The sequence below is a fragment of the Hemicordylus capensis genome, chromosome 2 (genome assembly GCF_027244095.1).
Source record: "Hemicordylus capensis ecotype Gifberg chromosome 2, rHemCap1.1.pri, whole genome shotgun sequence".
Classification (NCBI taxonomy): Eukaryota; Metazoa; Chordata; class Lepidosauria; order Squamata; family Cordylidae; genus Hemicordylus; species Hemicordylus capensis.
This window is the reverse complement of record NC_069658.1, coordinates 273070032-273090899: the sequence shown is the minus strand read 5'-3', so window position 1 is coordinate 273090899 and position 20868 is coordinate 273070032. Positions and strand designations below refer to the sequence as shown.

At 43.4% G+C, this 20868-nt stretch overlaps 1 protein-coding gene across 1 annotated transcript; it reads right to left on the bottom strand.

The window, feature by feature from the left end:
* Positions 1-2244: 2244 nt before the first annotated feature.
* SNTN (sentan, cilia apical structure protein) lies at positions 2245-9364 on the bottom strand. The gene is made up of 4 exons (XM_053302727.1): positions 9143-9364; positions 4543-4577; positions 3568-3707; positions 2245-2702 (listed from the first exon to the last, which is right to left on the bottom strand). Exons 1-4 carry the CDS (start codon positions 9247-9249, stop codon positions 2544-2546), a joined length of 441 nt encoding a protein of 146 aa, XP_053158702.1. The 5' UTR covers positions 9250-9364; the 3' UTR covers positions 2245-2543.
* Between the last annotated feature and the right edge of the window lie 11504 nt (positions 9365-20868).

The window sequence follows — 20868 nt, the reverse complement described above, 5'->3', positions numbered from 1 at the left end:
CGCCCCCAAACCGCCAAATTTTAAAAAAACCCTCTCCAAACCACAGGTACTTGGGTCACAGTTGGCGAGGGTGGTCACAATTTCCCAGTTGTGGATACTCAAATCCACGATTGGGAAAAATGCAATTGGTGAGGGACGACTGTAATGCATAGGCAACCTAAACTACATGGGGATGCAGCTGTAATCCAGTGGGGACAGGATAATGTACAGCTGGATGTTCATGCTCGCTAACACTTTCCCCATTGTTCTGCATTGGATAAAGGTGGATATTTCCATTCCATCTCCCTTGGTGAGAGTATTTATTTCCATCAAGTAACTGAAAGCAATGTGTAAAGCCTCCCCCCACCCCTTCAGTACAAGTCTCATGCAATACCTTATTGTGGGCAACTACCTCTGAGTCAGAGCCAATCGATCAATCAACTTTATTATGGTCAAAGACCGGCATAGGGAGTCAGAGCCATTATCTGGCTTTTGCCATACTACTTGGTGTGTTTAGGCCATTTATCATCATCATATAATTTAATTAAAATGCTTCTTACATCCCAGCATACTTTTATTTCCACATAAATGTGCACAGAACTGCAGCCACACAGTCCCATCATGTGCACATTTGCTCAGTGGTAAGTACAGGTGAAACTCGAAAAATTAGAATATCGTGCAAAAGTTCATTAATTTCAGTAATGCAAATTAAAAGGTGAAACTGATATATGAGATAGACGCATTACATGCAAAGCGAGATAAGTCAAGCCTTAATTTGTTATAATTGTGATTATCATGGCGTACAGCTCATGAGAACCCCAAATCCACAATCCCAGAAAATTAGGATATTACATGAAACCAATAAAACAAGGATTGTAAATAGAACAATATCGGACCTCTGAAAAGTATAAGCATGCATATGTATTCAGTACTTGGTTTGGGCCCCTTTTGCAGCAATTACTGCCTCAATGCGGCGTGGCATGGATGCTATCAGCCTGTGGCACTGCTGAGGTGTTATGGAAGACCAGGATGCTTCAATAGCGGCCTTCAGCTCTTCTGCATTGTTTGGTCTCATGTCTCTCATCCTTCTCTTGGCAATGCCCCATAGATTCTCTATGGGGTTCAGGTCAGGCGAGTTTGCTGGCCAATCAAGCACAGTAATCCCATGGTCATTGAACCAGGTTTTGGTACTTTTGGCAGTGTGGGCAGGTGCCAAGTCCTGCTGGAAAATGAAGTCAGCATCCCCATACAGCTCATCTGCGGAAGGAAGCATGAAGTGCTCCAAAATCTCCTGATAGATGGCTGCATTGACCCTGGACTTAATGAAGCACAGTGGACCAACACCAGCAGATGACATGGCTCCCCAAATCAACACAGACTGTGGAAACTTCACACTGGACTTCAAGCATCTTGCATTGTGTGCCTCTCCATTCTTCCTCCAGACTCTGGGTCCTTGGTTTCCAAATGAGATGCAAAAGTTGCTCTCATCAGAAAAGAGGACTTTGGACCACTGAGCAACAGACCAGTTCTTTTTTTCTTGAGCCCAGGTAAGACGCTTCTGACATTGTTTGTTGTTCAGGAGCGGCTTGACAAGAGGAATACGACATTTGAAGCCCATGTCCAGGATCCGTCTGTGTGTGGTGGCTCTTGATGCACTAACTCCAGCCTCAGTCTACTCCTTGTGAAAGTCCCCAACACTTTTGAATGGCCTTTTCCTGACAATCCTCTCCAGGCTGCGGTCATCCCTGCTGCTTGTGCACCTTTTTCTTCCACACTTTTCCCTTCTACATAACTTTCTATTAATGTGCTTTGATACAGCACTTTGGGAACATCCAACTTCTTTTGCAATTACCTTTTGAGGCTTTCCCTCCTTATGGAGGGTGTCAATGATGGTTTTCTGCACAACTGTCAAGTCAGCAGTCTTTCCCATGATTGTGATTCCTAATGAACCAGACTGAGAGACCATTTAAAGGCTCAGGAACCCTTGGCAGGTGTTATGGATTGATTAGCTGATTGGAGTGGGACACCTGGAGCCTAGACTGTTGAACCTTTTCACAATATTCTAATTTTCTGGGATTGTGGATTTGGGGTTCTCATGAGCTGTCCGCCATGATCATCACAATTATAACAAATTAAGGCTTGACTTATCTTGCTTTGCATGTAATGCGTCTATCTCATATATCAGTTTCACCTTTTAATTTGCATTACTGAAATTAATGAACTTTTGCACGATATTCTAATTTTTCGAGTTTCACCTGTACTATGAATACAAAAGGATCTACTCTCAAGTTAACATGCATAGGATTGGAGCCTTAGATAATCTACTGCATACTTACTTAGGAGAAAGCAATGGAATTTATTTCTAAATAAGCATGCTTAGGACTAGGCTGATCTTCGAGACCTAGATTGTAACCTAAAGGCATATACTGTTTAGCTTGTTCTCCTGCTGATTTCTAATAATGTACAAATCTATCATACTACCAAATCTATCAGTGAGGAAATTAAAAACAACAACACTATTTTTCTCAGTTCTGCCCCCCAGCCCCATGCCTCAGTTCTGACATTTATTTAGTTTTTCGTACATTTTGGATCTCTTGCCGGAGATCAGACATCAAGGTGAGACTAAGCAGCTGAACCATGAAATCTTCAAAGTCAATTTGATCATCCTTGTTCTCATCGAGAGCAGAAATGATTTCCTGGTATTTGGGTTTGGTTTCTTGTCCCTGTGAAGGAGTTTGAATAGTTTTGTGGTAAGATATGCAATCAACTTTCATAAACACTGTAAACAAAAAATGCAGTTCAGCAGTGAGACACACTTCCGATGAAGGTGGCAGAATCAATGTCCTGTTTAAGGCAGGCAAAAGGGCTGTAGGGCCCTGGAAGTGAAGCTACATGTAAAAGCACCCATATTTCTTCTTCTACATAGTGGGGCTGTTCTCCCGGCCAGAAAAGCTGGGTTGTAGAGAGGAAACCCAGATTTTCAAGGTTGTCAGGGCCCACTGGACTCCCTCTCAACTGCTCTGTTTGGAACCAAGTAACCTGACTTTGTTACCTAGGTCCATGTTGATATAGGAGGAAAATAGCTCCTCTCCTACCTCGGCATTTGGTCAACTGCGTGTATGATCCAGTTAAATAGCAGCTCTGGCTGCCAGTAGATGTAAGGACCATAGAGTCCTGTGTAAAGTGGCTCCAGGCAGAGTGGAGCTGATGTAATACTGAAGGAGGCCTCTCTTCTGCTCCCCCAATGGATTGTGGGATACTGGAGGACCCACCTCAGTTTTTCCCCCTTACCCGGAACGTGTAGCATCCCAGTTGGGGGGATGGGGTTAGGTAAGTAAACCCAACACTGGGGCTTGGTCATCTAGGAGGGATGCAGTTGGAGCACGCCTCTCCTCCAGCACTCCTCCATATGATAGTGTGAAACAGCTTACTGAGTGATTATTACTGGCATCAGTAAAATAGACCTCTAAGTCTGCACACTGAAGGATCACTTTCACTAAACAAAAGAGGTGACTTGATAATATTATGAGGTATAAGAAGGTAGCAAGAACAAAGGGCCCAAAGAAACATTCATGCCAACCCTCTTACCTGTATAAAGTGCACAAACTGAGTTTGTAGCAGCTTTTTAGCTTCAGATTTGCTGAGTTTGCCCTCAGTGTCAGCAGCATTATCATAAACCAAGGCAGCCGTCGCAACAGCTTTCTCTAAATCAGAGCCTTTCCCTAGAGCTGAGAAGAAATAATATGTGGAAGGATAATGAAAACAGTTTTCTAGCAATGCTACAGTCCAGAATCAGTACGTCAGTCCAGTTCAACTAGAAACATGTACTTGCAGCAGAAGCAGGACTGACATGGTGTTGGGCACAGGGTGGGATGGAGGCTCAGTAAGAGCAGACTCCTGGAGATAAGGTGGGATGTGGAAAGACTTTGGTTGTCTTTGAATGGCCCAGTGTGTTGCAGTGCGTCCAGAAGAGCAGTAGGCTTGTTCAGCACTGGGGCAGTGCTACAACTCAAAAACCTGAAGGTGATCATGCAGGCTTATGTGAGCTTAACAGTTAAGGATAGTAGGTAGCCACGTTGGTCCCTGAGAAAACAACCCAAAGTCACGATCGTGTAATACCTAATAAAGGTAGGTTCAGACTCGAGAGTTATGGTTCAAGGGTTAGGGATGCCACTTTTTGATTGCCCTTTGGGTGGCCTGTGGGTGAAGCCAGAGCAGATGGAGCCAAAGCAAAATCTGGTAGGTCAGGGCAAAGCCTGGGGGAATCTTTAACTGGTTTTTAAAAACAAGTTTCCTGACAAAATGGTTTTACTGGTTGGGCCAGTAAAGTACTGGTTGACTGGCAACACTAGACCCGGTCCAGCTTTCTCTCCAGAGGTAGAGTAACAGCACATGTTTACTGTCTAAACACGTTGAACACTGGCAGTCACCCAGGCTGCTGCTCAGCCAGTCTTTCTGCCTGCTGCTCTGTGAACTCCTCCTTTCTCCCTTCTCATGTTTTCGGTGGGTGAATTCTCTGGTGGCAATATATTGGGAGTGAACAAGGGGAGTAGGCCACCTTACCTTTAAGAGATGCCAGCTGCTTGGATATGGGAATCCTGGGAATTAAACAGAGACACAGTGTTGCTGGAGAGTTTAATTTAGCTAGGAATGAGTTTCTGTACATTTTATTTCATGGGCCGTGGGAGTGATGGTGCTCAGTAATGGTAGGAGTTTTTTAATATTGAGGTGATCACTCTGCTGCTATCAAAGAGATGAAAGACTTATTCATAAAACCAGATAATAGAATATCTATGCATGGATGTGACTAGTAACTGTGCACTCACAGCTTCAGATAAAACCTAAAACGACACATTTGGGACAATTCTGGCTTCAGATCCAAATCTTGAACTTATGTATAAAACTGGCTCAGAATTCAAGGATTCTCTCCCACCCATGCCCGCTGACTACTCCACTACTCCTTTATTCCTATTTGCCTACTGCCTAAACACTAGAGGTGTGCACAATTCAAATGTTGCTATTTGATTCGAGCACGAATTAAATAGCAAAAGCTCAAACTGATTGGTTGAAAACAACCGGCTTGGCTGGCCATCTTGATGAATCAACCTCGAATCACTCAAGTGATCTGAGTGACATTTTGAGGCCTATTTTTCCAGGGAGAGCTGGAGAAATAGGCCTCATGGTACAATTTTTCTGGGGAGAGCTGATTTACCAATTGGGGTCAGCAGGTACACCAGCCCTCTGTTCTGGGCTTAGCATGTCGGCACAGTCTACGGGTACAGCAGTCTTCTAAGGCAGGCAGGTGTGCAAAGTCCGGAGCAGAGGGCTGGTCTACCTGCTGACCCCAATTGGGAGACCAGCTCTCCCCAGAAAAATGGGCCTCAAAATAGCACAATTTTTCTGGGGGACTCTGGTCTACCAATTGAAGTTGGCGGGTAGACCAGCTTTTTGCTCTGGGCTGAGCGTGTCAGCCCGCCTCGGAGGACTGGTCTACCAGGTAGATCAGTTCTCCAAGGCAGGCAGTCACACAAAGTCTGGAGGGGAAGGCTGGTCTACCCACCAACCCCAATTGGTAGACTAGCCCTTAGAGGAAAAATGGGCCTCAAAATAGCGCTTGAATCACCCAATCAATTTGGGTCGAATTGTGGTGATTCTCTTCAACCCTGAATCAGGCGCTTTATTTTGAAAGGCAATCTGATTCATGGTCAAATCCCCAAATCACTCCCGATTCAATCCAAATCAATTTGAGGTCAAACCAAATTGCACATCTCTACTGAACGCTGAGTTGGAGCATGGCTATAGGCATAGAGGCAACTGGGCTCATTAGGGATATTCCAGGCCCCTTCCTGGATGTTACATAAGAACATCAGAACAGCCCTGCTGGATCAGGCCCAAGGCCCATCTAGTCCAGCATCCTGTTTTACACAGTGGCCCACCAGATCCCGCTAGAAGCCTACAGGCAGGAGTTGAGGGCATGCCCTCTCTCCTGCTGTTACTCCTCTACAACTGGTACTTAGAGGCATCCTGCCTTTGAGGCTGGAGGTGGCCTATAGCCCTCCAAGTTCAGTTTTCATGTTTAAAAAAAGTAAATCTCTAGCCCTTTTACTTGTGGAGAAATAAGGAAAAGTGCATAGTCAGTATTCTACCCCTGCTTACCAAGGAGTAGTACAGTTCAATAACTATAAAAACCCCAGTACAGCATCCCTCCAGGGGCTGTTGCTGATGTTTATTTTGTGTTTCTTTTTAGACTGTGAGTCCTCTGGGGGACAGGAAACCAACTTATTCTTTTCCTATGTAAACCTCTCTAAGAACTTGTTTTAGTAGAAAAGTGGTATATAAATCATTGCTACTACCCATGTTTCCCCGAAAATAAGACAGTGTCTTATATTAATTTTAGCCCCCAAAAATGCACTAGGGCAATTAGCGGTACATCAGAAATTACTGCTAGGTCTTACTTTCGGGGAAACATGATATTTATATACCACTTTGCAACAAAAATTCTCAAAGTGGGTTACAAAGAAAAATAAAAGATGGTACCTCGTCCCACAGGGTTCAGGGTCGAAAAAGAAACATAAGGTAGACACCAGCAGCATCCACTAAAAGGATGCTGTGCTGGGCTTACTAAATTAATGTATTCATTCATTTTATTGTTAGATTTTTATACCACCTTTCATTAAAACAATCTCAAGGCAGTTTACAAATCATTTAATACAATATAAAACTATAAAACAGTTACATAATAAAAATATTAAATTGTAATATAAAATACAAATCTAATTAAAAGTTTAAAAAACATACACGAGACCATAAAATTCAGAGCAGCAGAAACAAAAATAACACTCATATAAAGCCTGGGGGAAAACCAAGATTTCACTTGCTTTCTAAAAACTGTGATAGACTGAGGAGTGGATGCCCACCAGGAGAGCACTCAAAAGTCGGGGGGCAATCAATGAGAAGGTCCTGTCCCACGTGTATGGCAGTCAAGCCTCCCTCATGCAGCCCAGTCCCTCCGATGACCTTGTCAAGTGGGCAGAAACCCTTGGAAGCAGGTGGTCCCTTAGTTATCCAGGGCCCAAACCACTAAGGGCTTTAAAGGTCAAAGTCAGCACCTTGAATTGGACCCAGAAACAAATTGGCCTCCAATGTAGCTCTTTCTAAATGGGTGTAATATGATCCCAGTGAACAGCTATGGATAAAATCCTAGGTGCTGCATTTTGCACTAGCTGCAGTTTCCAAATAGTCTTGCAGGGCAGTTCCACATAGACCGTGTTACAGTAATCCAGCTGTGATGTAACTAAGGCGTGGTTAACTATGGCGAGATCTGCCTTCTCAAGAAAGTGACGCAGCTGGTGAACTAGCTGAAGCAGTGCAAAGGCTGAAGCAGTGCAAAGGAACCCCTAGCCACTGCCTCCACCTGAGCTTTCAAAAGCATCATCCCCCCATCCCAATTGGCTCTCCTGCTGACCAACAGTACCTCCATCTTGCTCGGATTCAATCTCAGTTTATTAGCCCACCTCCAACCCACAGTCTCCAGCCCTGGACTCAGGACACCCACTGCTTCCCTAGGATCAGGTGATAAGGAATGATAGAGCTGAGTGTCATCTTCATATTGCTGACAATTCAGTCCAAGTCCCTGGATGACCTCTCCCAGCAGTTTCATGTAAATGTTAAACAGTATGGGGGACAAAACTGAACCCTGCAGGACCCCAGAGGCCAATGGCCTGGGTGCTAAGCAGTAGTTCCCCAGAACCATCTTCTGGACCTTCCCCCGAGAAAGGACTGAAGCCACTCCAAAGCAGTACCTCCAGTCCCCACACTCGAGAGGCAGTCCAAAAGGATACCATAGTGGAAGGAACTGAACGCTGCTGAGAGGTCCAGCAGAACCAACAGGGACACACTCCCCCGCCAAGCTCCCGGCATAGGTCATCCCCTGGAGCAGGCCTGCTCAGTTTCGGCTCTCCTGCAGATGTTGGCCTACAACTCCCATAATCCCTGGCCATTGGCCGCTGAGGCAGAGGGAAATATGATTTTACCCATGAAACACCACCCCTAGGTGATCTCCACTCTTCTGCTCTCCCAGATCTCCCCAGCCCAACCACCCACAGCTCCTCTGTTTCAGTAACACCAGGCCCATAACTTCTGCAGTAATGCATCACTAGGTTGCACTTGTGAAGTCTTTGCTGAAAGCAAGGGATGCTCCCTTTGTTCTTTCTGCTTCCAAGACCCCAGTCTGCTCTCCTCAAGGCTGAGAGCTGAAAGGACGAGAGCACTTATGTTCTTGCCCTTCAGCTTGTGCTCCTGGTGCAGCCTGTTCTTAAGTAGTAGTCACCTGGAGGGGGTGGAGCAGAAGCAAACTGCTAAACAATAGCAATAAGCAATGAAGTAAACATACTGGTTACCTGTATGTATTTTGACTTCTGCAACAATTCCTCCATCCATTTAGGCCCCTCATCACAAAATTGCTAGCTGTGGGGCTGAGCAGGGGTTTCCAGAGAAGAGGGAGAATGAATTGGATAGTACAAGAGGGAAAGGTATGCATCTTGGTCAAGAAAGGTTTGTGTGCGAAACCCTCTCCTCAGTGTCCTGTCCCTTCCATCCTCTCCCATGTAAGAAACAAGTCTAGCCATAGGAGATGTCTGGTTTTTTAGGAAGCTTTCTCATCACCCCTTTGGGTAATCACCGTATTGTGAATGGTCAAGGAGGCCCCCACACTGTAGCGTGGTTAAAGCTTAGCTAAAAGGCGATGGATCTGATCTGTGCTTGGACAGCAGGCCAGCGGGAGTCCCATATAAGGCCCTGAGATTGCGAAAGGAAGAGGGGGATATACATATGAAAAATGAAATAAATAATTCATGTTATTAAAAAAAATTACCAAGAAAATGCTTTCAGAGGATTTTCCTATTTTCTCTCAGGCTTTAATATTTTAGTAGAAAGTATGATTACTTTTGCCAAAGTGCTAGAAACTCATTATAGTCCAGCCAACAAGCTGTGAAACCCCAGTCTCTTTCTCTCACGTGTGTGTGTGTGCACGTACACACACACACACACACACACAGAGCGCGCGCGCGCGCGAGAGAGAGAGAGGATTAACCAAAATAGATAGGAGCTTTGGAATAAATGGGAAATTATTACAGGAGAAAGAACGAATGGAATTATCACTTACTGTTTGTGCATTTTTGCTGAGGAATGTATGGCTTTGGTTGAAGAAGCCTCTGGTTGATTAAGAGAATATGATTTGGTATCCCCAGTGCTGGACGCACAGCCACACATCTTTCCTTATAGCCTGGCCACTGTTGATGTTCTCTAAGCAACTTAAGTGCTTGCAACAAACAGGCAAAGTCTAACCTTTGTGCTGGGAAGGGTGAAGCCTGCAGCCCGCTTACCACACAGGCCTGCCACTGTCAACTGTGGAAATGCTAGCTGGTCACCAGGATACTGGCTAAATAAAAGCAGTCTGAAAGGGAATGCCAGAGAGCAGCAGAAGCACCTACTTGTAGTTACACTCAAGACTCGGGGTGTCTCCACATGATACTAAAAGTGCCTCTGAATCTCTCTATTAAGGTGAGACAGATAATGAAAGCACTTTATTTCAAAATTAAATATATACATTCCAGTAGGTTCTGCATTAGAATTTCAGACCAAGAGAATGCAAAAAGCAGCACCATACTAACCATGTATACTCAGAAATAAGTCTCATTTCATGCCATGGTGCTTGTCTCAAGGAAGTGGGGATAGGATTGTAATCTTAGTGTCATGTTTGACAGCAGCCTCCTAATTGGGTTATGTTTGACCACCCCCGCCTTCCAATGACAACAGGCTCTCTCCTTTCCAGCGCCACATTTACGCTGCCATGTTGGCCATAAAAATAGGAATGACATTGCGACATATTTCACTAGGGCAACTGTGTTTCCTGCAGCAACCTGAAAAATGGCAAATGGGCTAGACCCTGCCTCATGGATGCAAACTGAGGAAAAAGTATGCCATGGTTAATCTGTTGGCCTTGAAAGTTCCACCTCAGAGAGGCTATTCTCACACTCACCCTACTGCAGGCTAGTGAAGCTCAGCGTGGGTTAGGCTGAGTGTGAGAACCACTGAGATCAGGCCCGATCCCTGTGGGGCAGCACTGCATAAGCCTGATTTGTAGCCTGGCTCGTAAGCTACAAATCATGTATTCACTGGGGCTATGTTTAGCCCCAGTGGATACAGAAACAGGCGCCCAGGGTGCCCATCTCCCGGGGGAATCCCCCAGTGCCTTGTGCAGGTCATGTTAGGGGATGGGTGCAGTTTTTGTGGAGAGTCACTTTAAGCTCCTTTTGATCACTGCTCTGTCTGTACAGATATTATAGTCCTGTTGGGTCACAGAATGACAAAATATAACTTTGTGATGGCTGCAACTTGGATAGCTAGTTTAGTAGAGATAGAGGCAATTCTCATGATTGCCAAAAATGTGGGCTAAAGGAGCCTCGCCTGCTTTTTGGCGATCGTGTGCTGCAACATGAGCTGTGCGGTTCCTGGCAGCAAACCTTGCTAATTCACCCTCCCCTTAACTTCCCCTCCCCCTCCCCTTAACCTCGGCATTTTGCTCGTGTGTTGCCATGGCGCGCTTGAGAGCAAGCAGCCTCCTGGGCTTGGGGGTCTCTCTAGGATGCTCCGCACGCTTGCACTGGGCATCCTGGAATTTTTGGAGGCCACGCAGACCCTGATCCCCGCAGCCCCCGCCGGCTCTGTGACGGAGCTGGCAGTCGTATGGGCGGCCGATCCAGCCACCAGGGCTGCCTGGCGATCATCTGTGGGGAGAATGGGCCAAGCCAGCTCTCCCCGCTAACCCCCTTATGGTGAGTCTCACAGATTGTGAGACTCGCCTTATTATTTGATCTTGTTCTCCCAGCCTTCTGCATGGTCTACAATGCCAACCACCTGAATTGTGTTCTGTCTAAGCAGTGCCTATAGTCAGAGTTAAAAAGAAAGGTTGTGATGTTGAGTCCGTGTTGACTACTGGCAATCTCAGAGCCATGTGGTTTTCTTGGTAGAATACAGGTGTGGTTTACCATGGCCTTCTCCCATGCAGTATGAGATGATGCCTTTCAACACCTTCCTATATCACTGCTGCCCAATACAGGAGTTTCCTATATGCTGGGAAACAAACCAGTGGGGATTCGAACCAACAGCCTCCTACTCTCTAGGCAAGTTGCTTCCCTACTGTGCCATTAGGTGGCTCTCTAGTCAGAGCACTGAAAATATGATGTCCAAATGGTAGTCTGTTGTGGTACAGTGCAGAATTCTGCCACCTCAGGCTGCTACCTATGGAACCCATCATAGAACCCTAAGGTGACAACAACATCAAGTGATGATTTGCATGCATGTAGCCGTTGTCACCAACAACACTGTCTGAAACACAACCACTTTTCCTTGGAAGCAATTCACATATTCAGCTCTGGGCCACTCAGTAGTCAATTTTGGGGTGATGAGACATCATGGTATTCATGCACGTATGAATCAGCCCCAGGCTGCTGTTGGCTCCCAAGGGTGAGTTTGCAAGCCAACTGTCTCCTTTATCCAGGTTGCTGGAGTGCTTTGTAGCAGCCATCTAGCCAGAGAAACCAACTGTGGCATGCCAAAGTCATTACATATCTAGTTTTTATTCTCAACCAATGCTGTTAATGCAATTCTTTCCAACTGTTTTTCTGCTTATATAAAATCCCCAATGTGTTCTGAAATGTGACCATTTTCTTAACGTGACTCTTTCCTTCATGATAATTAAAAGAATTCTGAAAGCTCTATTTCCTCAGCTTCATATTTGCATCTTTGTGTAACTTCAGAGTTCTGCAGCTGTTACTTTCTATGGTCCGCAGGATCTCTTGTTACAGCAGTGGAGAGCTTCAAACACCATCTCAGAATCTATTCCTACCAATTCCTACAGGCTGTTGAATATCACTTTTTCTCTCATTTCCAACTAATATTTCCTTGGCATTGATAAAGTATCAGAACTATCCAGAGTGAAATTTATGTTATGTGATGACACAGAAAGTAAGCAGCAACAGATGGCTTAGATGGATTTAGACTCTTTTCCTTATTTAGTGGAAGTGAAATTATCGAAGTAAACATGAATACAGATGTTCAGCACCTTCCCCCTGTTTGGATGTTAATTATCTTTCTCAAGTCTGGGAAAATGCTTGATTCCTTATTTTCCCAATTCTTTAATATGATGGGGAATAATAATTCACTTTTCAAACAATTTTTATTCTGCTCTTATGGAAATGAAAATCTCTTTTATTTCTGGCGCTTTCTTTATAGAAGACTTATGAATAAAATACAGCCTATAATTGTAGGATCACTGCAAAAACACATATATGCATGCTCATGATCCCTCAATTAACACAATAAAATTGCACAGAAATTTAGTTTTAGTAATCAGTTCCCAGTTTGAAAACTAGAGAAAGCCTTGACACCTAGTGCAAGTAATAATCTAGTCCTCACCCATCAACTAAAAGTTGCAAGAGGACATGGGATTAATCTGGGTTAATTTACCAACAAACTATGGGCAAGGTTTGGGTCAATGGCCAGGATCCAAAGAACTATTTGGACTTGATTTTTCTTAATAGAGGCTCTCTCCACACCGTACTGCACATTCCCTATAACAGCAGCTGGCATTCCAGCACACAAGACATTAAGCTACACTTGAGGCAGAATGTTGGACTATGGGAGTTCTGTTGTCCTTTTAGGCACAGAGATGGACTGCAGTACAGGGGGAGAGGATTAGATGTCACTCCTCCCATACCATGGCCACAATCCAAATTGATGCCGTCTACTTCCCTTCAGTCGCCTCAGCCAACAGTTTATTGCTTGCCTCATGCCCAGCTCCCCACAATGAAGGTGGTTTATTGCTTGCCCAGCCATCTAGCTGGACACCCCGTATCATCACCTCAGTTTCAGTATCTCCTCCCCCCACTCCAATATTCCCATGCATGGAAGGAACACACTGGGGCATAGCTAGGGGAGAGGGGGCCCTTGTTCGCCCCTCTCCTCAGCAGCCCCTTGGAATGAAGGAGATAATGAAGAAAATAGAGAGAGGTGGATCTGGGTGTGCTTGGTCTCTCTCGGCAATGTCCTCCCGGTTTCTTGATCATGCAGCAGCCCTGCCTGGAGAGTCAGGGAGGGGGAGTTGCAGTCGTGAGACCTTTCCCATTTCCAGGTGTCCGGTCAGGCAATCTCAGAATTTTGAGTGTTATTCCTTCAGGGTGGGCCTCCAAGCTAGGCTGGGGATTCTGCTGGTGTACCAACCACTCTGCTGCTCTTCAGTCTCCCTACCTGAGTTGGCGGGGGTGGTCTTGGAGGTGGGCTTGGGTTCCCCCAAACTTATTGTCTTGGGGGATTTCAATGTCCATGCTGAGGCCCCCCTAGTAGGTACAGCTCAGGATTTCATGTCCTCCATGGCCACCATGAGCTTATCTCAGCTGGTATCGGGCCCTACCCAAATGGTAGGACACACTCTGGATCTGTTTTTTGTTGACCAGGAAATAAATGATCTGGAGGTGAGGGAGTTTGAGATAACTCCCTTGTCATGGGCAGATCATCATCTGGTGGGGTTTAGTTTGACTGCTCCGTCTGCCCTCTGCAGGGGTGGTAGACCAATTAGAATGGTCTGCCCCCGGAGGCTTATGGATTTGCTTGGTTTCCAAACGGCCCTCGGGAAGTTTCCAGTGTCCAGAGCGGTTTACAAAAGCCAAAATCTTGGCTTTTGACCCAGACTTTTATATGATAGTCTCTACTGCTGCTTCTTTGTATTTTGTACAGTTTTTATGCTTGTATTTTAAATCTTTTCAGTCAGATTTGTTTGATATTTTAGTTTAATATTCTACTTGTGTCATTTTTATAGTCTTGTTTTTAATTTTTGTGTAAACTGCCTTGGGATTGTTTTAATGAAAGGCAGTATACAAATTTAACAATAAATAAAACAATAAAAATAAATACATAAATTCTTGAAAACATCTGGAGGGGAGGTATTTCTATGTCTTTTCCTAGTAAAGTGGAGAAAGAAATGTATCCCCAAATAGTTAAGGAATTCCTTGCTGATCAGAAAGAGGAGTGTGTTCTATTTGTTATCTGCTATTTATGTTATTTTTATTCTTGTATAGCAATTATTGATTGGTTTTTTTGTTTCGATTGACAGTTATAAGTTGTTTTGATAGGTAACAATAGCTTGAGAGTGTAACACTGGAAAAAAAGATGGTACAAATCTGGCACATGTGCAGTTCACAAAACTCCAATTACTAGAATTGTCTGAAAATGCAACATCTTTATAACAACTTGAAACTTGAAATGTACCTTGTAATAGAGACTAGCATTCCAGCCCAGTGCAACCTGAGCCACACCTGAGGTAGAATGTTGGGCTGTGGGGGTTCTGGGAGGCTTTTTAGGCATAGGATTGGGGGAGGGAGCCCTTCTAGTAGCTGAAATATTTGTCCACATCTGCAAAATGCACATGTAAATATATATTTTTAAAAAGATTGAATGTGTACAGTGTACACATAGCATTCTTACCTATCCGATTTTTAAAAAATAATATTTTGTGTAAGTGGTTTGTCAAAACAAGATTTTACAATGTGTTCTGTGGTTAGCAGTTCTTGAATGACAAGAATCAGGAGTGGGTTTGGTTGTGATAGGATCTGATATAAGGCTAGTTGGGATGATACATCCGAGTTGGCCTGCCTAGCTCATCCTGTTCCCCCCTTTTGTGTGTGTCTTCCCCTTCTTCTAATTGCAAAGTTGTCTAAATACAAACACGAAACATTTATTTGCTGCTTTTCAACCAAAATTCCCAGAGCGGTTTACATAGATATAAATATTTGTTTAAAATGTCTCCCTGTCCCCAAAGGGCTCACAATCTTTAAAAGAACCATAAGATAGACACCAACCACCACCACTGGAGAGATGCTGTGCTGGGGGTGGATAGGGCCAGTTGCTCTCCCCCTGCTCAGTAGAGAGAATAACCACTTTTAAAAGGTGCCCCTTTGCTCAGTTAGAAACAAGGGAGTCTAAACTGCCCCCGCATGGTTGATTTAAATATGCAATCAAAATATTACTCCCCCACACACAATTAGAAGAAAGAGAAGGTATCTGTAGTAATGTTGAATGCGGGGTGGAGCCACCATTGTGTGTGGGGTTCAAATAATCCGGGCTGCTGTGTTCAGTGGCTGTGTCTGGTGCCCCAGGCACACCCCTGCGTCTGACATCAGACATGCAGGGGGCGTAGCTTGGGGAGCAAGGGGCCGGCAGTGGCGGGCTGGACTGGGCTGCCAGCATTCTCCCTAAGCCACTGGGACTTGTATGGTTAAATATAACGCTAAAGACTCCACTCATTAGAGTGTTCTTGTAGTTACTTTCATTTTCCTATAGCCCGTCTGTGTTTGCTTCCTTTTTAATAATCAGCTTTCCTTTGGGCGATCTACAAATAGTAAGTGGACCAAGAACTGAACAGTATCAGGAAGGGAAGCGGTTCCACTTGTGCATGATAGGTGGGCTTGCTTGGACATATTATCCAAACTGTCCCTAGGCTCTTGGGTTTAAACCACTCTTCATGTGGTTCTGACAGTTAAATTGAACTCTGTGGGTCACTAACTACTAAAACATTAATGAACACTATTTTTTTCTGAAAATAAAGCAGATATAATGTAATTTTAAGGAGCTGTTACCATCACTGGTCTCTGACTGTGCGGAGATGGCACATACCATATATCACTTCAGTTCCAGGAATGTCTGGGAAAAGATTACTACATTGAAAGTAAAGATTTCAGAACTGCAAGTTAACTCAGGCACAGAGTCCATTTGCAGATGATCCACATTTACCAGTGCTTTCATCTTAGAGTATAATCTGTATCCATTCACAGAGACTTGAATAGGGTAATTGGACTGTCCCCAGGGAAGCATGGTTATGGTTCAGTTTAAAACATCCTCCCAGCTTTTAACAAACAAAATCTCTCAATAGAATTGTGCAGAATTGATGGTCTTGAGGTAGCAAGCATGAATTGTCCATTTTGCTAAGCAGGGTCTGTGCTGGCTTGCATTTGAATGGGATACTACATGTGTGCACTATAAGATATTCCCTTTAGAGGATGGAGTCGCTCTGGAAAGAGCAAGTGCATGCTTCCATGCAGGAAGTTCCAAGTTCCCTCCCTGGCATCTCCAAGGTAAGGCTGAGAGAGACTCCTGCCTGCAACCTTGGAGAAGCTGCTGCCAGTCTGTGCAGACAATACTGAGTTAGATGGACCAAGACTTGGTATAAGGCAGCTTCCTATGTTCCTATGGAGCTCAGAATCATTCGAGCAAGATTTGCCTCAGTTGCAATACATCCTCAGTTGCAATACATCCTCTCATTGCATGACTTAAGATCTTCACATAGCAAGTGTTCCTGCCCCTGCTGGTGACCACTGACATGGATTAATGGTCATGGGGCTGCAGCCAGATTCAGGTCCCAGATTCAATCCCTGGCATATCCAGGTAGGGCTGGGAGAAACTCCTGCTTCAAACCTTGGAGAGCTGCTGTCAGCTACTACTGAGCTAGATCATCTAATAGTTGACTTTGTATTAGGCAGCTTATACCATTCGGACCCTGTCCCATCCCGCTCCAGTCAGCATTTCATTGAAACACTGGCTGGCTGGGCTTTTCCCACCAGCACAGCCAGCGTTTCAGTGAAACACTGGCTGGAGACGATAGGGGCATGCCTCTTGCTTCCAACCAGTGAGAACTTCATTTGCCAGCTGGGTGTGGGAGGGGGCAAGGGGGCACACTGTCTGAGGGTGAAGGGGAGCCTTGGCAGCTTCACCAGACCCTGGTGGCTGGGGGACAATTGTACCCCCTTGCTCCATAGTCCTTATGCCCCTGGGCAGACTGTATAGTAATATTGGTTTACATATAGTGCAGCGCCTTGCTGATCTAATGCTATTATTGCGTGTCCCTCCAAACTGCTTCCATACTTCTAACAAGATCAGGGATTTAAAAGAGTGGCTTCTTCTTCATGAACCCAATTGCCTATTAAGATCATCGAGAGAGTTCTGGTTGTGGTTGCCACTGGCTCATGTGGTGGCAACCCAAATCCAGGCCTTCTTTAGGGCTGTCCTAGGGCTCTGGAACACACTCCCAAATGACATCAGAATCTCCCCATCTCTGTTTTTTTTGAACAACTTTTGAAAACACACTTGTTTTATCAGACTTTTAGTTCATGATGTTTTAAAGTTACATTTATGGTAATTTTAATCTGTTTTATATCAATCAAGCAATCATCTTTATTACGGTTCAAGACCAGCACAATCTGTTTTACATGATTTTTATGTTTTACTTGCTGTTTGCTATTTGCTTAAATTGTAAAATGCCTTGAGATTTTATATAAGGCAGTATATAAATGTGATTGACAACCAAAAAACCAAATAAATAAGTAAATAAAGTGTTGTGTGGAAAAGTACTTCCTTTTGTCAATCCTACATTTCTTGGCATTCAGTTTCATGGGATGACCCCTGGTTCTAGTGTGATGAGAGAGGGAGAAAAATTTCTCTTTATCAATGTTCTCCACACCTTGCATGATTTTATAGACTTCTATCATGTCTCCCTGCAGTCGTCTTTTTTCTAAACTACAAAGCCCCAGAAGTTGTAGTCTTAAACCTTCCTTCCTAAGGAAGGTGCTCCAGGCCCCTGATCATCTTGGTTGTCCTCTTCTGAACTTCAGAAGCAACTGTAATAATCTTCCTCATTCTCTTGTCAAGCTAGATGTGATATAAAACATGGCTGTTTTTCTGTCTTAAAAAGAAAAAGCTGTTGCCTGGGGCACCCCTAATCCAGACTACACTGCATTGCAGATGAAGGAAGGTTTAACCCAGTGGCATAGCTATAATTGAGCAGATGGGTTCAAAAAACCCGGGCCCTCAAGCTCCTGAAGGTCCCCCATCTCTAACCCTCCCTATTTTCTTCATTATCTTCCTCACTCTAATGGTCTGCTGGGAAGTGGGGTGAACACAGGCACCCCTCTCCCCTAGCTATGCCCCTGCTTTAACCCTTTCCCCTGTACCCTCCCATTGATCAGCCAGCTATCTGGGGATTCTTGGCTTTGATTTTCTTTAGCAAACGGCTTATTTTGAGCACACTGCTATTATTAAACTCTACCTTCCTACAAGCACCTCTGAAGAGGAAAATCAATGAGAATTATTAAGTATTTAGAAGAACAATATCATTTAACTTTGGAAAAAAGGTAGGATATGAACTGCCCTGAGCCGAATTGGGTAGGGCAGTATAAAAATTCAATTAATTAATTAATTGGTTAATTGATTACTTAATTAATTAATATGCATTCAACTAATGAATGATGAATAGCAGAGACTGCAGCAAATCTATTCAGAATTGGGGAATGGAAATCAATCAATCATTTGCTGAAAACAGGTAGAAACACTGTTATAAATAATAGAAATGGATCATATTAATATATGGATAATAGTGTGTGAGGAGGGTAAGATAAGCTTATCAATGGGTGGTTAATTGTACATACTATATGTGTGTGTGTATCTATCTACTTTATCTGTCTATCTATCTATCTATCTATCTATCTATCTGAATGAGAGACAACTACAATGATTATAAAATTACTCAACGTAGTCACACTGAAATTAAAATGACAATTTAGACAAAGTCTAATTTGTCATTTTAATTTCAGTATGACTATGTTGAGTAATTTTAAATTTTAAAATGTATAAAAATTATAGCAAAAGTGGAATGGCTGTGATATAGAAGTAGTTTGAGATTACTTCATAATTTATAATTAAATATGGACAGCATATCACAGTTCATATGACAATGAGATACTATTTATACCATTCATTATATGAGCAATAATATTGATTATTATTAAGACATAGCGGGGTGGCTAACAATTTGCAGTTGGGATGCACATTATCTCAGTGTCATGTGCAACTAAAATAAATTAAGAATTAAATTGCATCTAGAAACCTGAGTTACTTGAGTGTGTGTGTGTGTGTGGATATATTTCCTTTGATTTAGAACATGGGGCTGTGGGTCATCTTAAAGTGACTTGTAACAGCAGCGGCACCTCTAAGAAACCTCAGTTTTCTAAAGCCGTTTTAAAAGGGGATTTTTTTGTGGGCACACAAACAGTCTAACAGTAGATGTACACAAAAGAATTGGTTTAACTTGTGTTTTCTTTCCCAGAGAACTCTGAGAACTGTAGTCCTGTGAGTGGGGCTAAGGATATCATCAGAGGATTTCTAGCACACTAATCAAAGTACAGTTCTGAATATTTTTGGAAGGAGAGTGGAAAGTCAGCAATCCTATGAACTCTTACCTATACAGTACATAAACCATGTTGAACACATTGGCTGACAGCCAGACCAAATTACTCTTGAGTAGTCCTGTTGAAATTAAATACCCCTTTAGACTACTCCCTGAGTAATATTATTAGTCTCACTACTCCCTGAGTAATATTATTAGTCTGGATATCAGATGTCGACCAATGGACTTATTTCTATGAAATCATGCATAGGATTCTGCTGCAGTGCTTTTAAACTGGTGTAAATTTGTGGTGTAGATATACCCTTCAAGTTTCCTGAGAATCCTGTGCTAAAAGCCTGATTTGCAAAGTTATGCAAAAACAAGATATTTTATTATTTATTTACTTATAAATAATAATAGAACTATAATAGTTATAATAATATAACAGAACTATAATAGTTATAATAGAACTACTTGAAGATGCGTTTATTTGTTTTGATTTTATGGCTTGGCTTATGCCAAAGATTCATTCTGCAAAGTTTACACTTGGAAAAATCTGTGAAGTTGGGGCCTCGTTTAAGAAGCCATATGCTGTCAAACAATAACTCCACATGCTAAAGAAGGGGTATGGCCAACATAAAATGGAGTCTCTAATCCATGGGGCAAACGAGGTATTTACACTCAGCGCAGGCCTTCCAGCAGGCACCCACCAGCCAGCTGCTCAGCAGCGCTTCCATTGCTTTGTCCAACAACTTATACCTCACAATTTTTCCAGACCATGGACAAGGGGGTAACTGCTAGGTGCTCCTCCTCCTCATGAGTTTTGATTCCCAACTATGGCTTCTGAAAGTACTGTCTAGATTTCCTGAAAAGATAATTACATATGAGAGACCAGACAGCCTATGAATGTGGATCAACAACCGCCAGCAAGCAGGAAAAGTACACACCACTTGTACGTGTCACACTTTCCTACCAGGTTTGTGGAGATCTCTGTGTGGCCACGAGGAAAGAGAATGTGTGGACAAGCTGACCCTTTGGTCTGATACAATAGGATAATGAGCTTGGCCTAGAATAGGGCTTGTATTTTTATGCTTTGGAATGAGCCCTTTTTTCGGAGAATGGTTCATATAAGGGATTTCTAAATAACAACACTTTGCTTATACCCTCTGTTCAGATTTTTAAAAGGCGTGCCATTTATCACCTAGTTTTGCAAATGGCCCATTCAAGGAAACAAATATCTTTCCTCACTTGTAACCTGCTGCTTCCCTATATTTGTGAAATGGCACTACTTTTCTAATCTATACAAAGAACCATGGCATGAAACTCAAATATGTGCATATTCCCTACAGCGATCTACTCTGCTGCATTAGAAGGTATTGCTTTTCTCATTTTCTATGTAAATATAATGCATGTACCAGCCTGCTTGCCATTATAGCTTCCTATATCCTCTTCTTCCTGCCCACACAGACAATGCTTGTATAATTTAGGATGAAAATATGTTAAGAAGATGCAGATACGATTTCAATCTTTGTGTGTGTGTGTGTGTGTGTGTGTGCGCGTGCGCGCAACTTAGATTGCTTTATACTGTTGCAATAGCACCATGTGCCTTCAAACATGCA

Bases quoted from the DNA above. Each gene is read 5' to 3' on its own strand.
- SNTN (XM_053302727.1), bottom strand. From the start codon at position 9,249: ATGTGTGGCTGTGCGTCCAGCACTGGGGATACCAAATCATATTCTCTT. The intron at 4,578-9,142 runs GTAAGTGATAAT...TTTAATTCCCAG, and splicing joins TCAGCAAAAATGCACAAACA to GATTCCCATATCCAAGCAGC. The intron at 2,703-3,567 runs GTAAGAGGGTTG...ACTCCTTCACAG, and splicing joins AGTTTGTGCACTTTATACAG to GGACAAGAAACCAAACCCAA.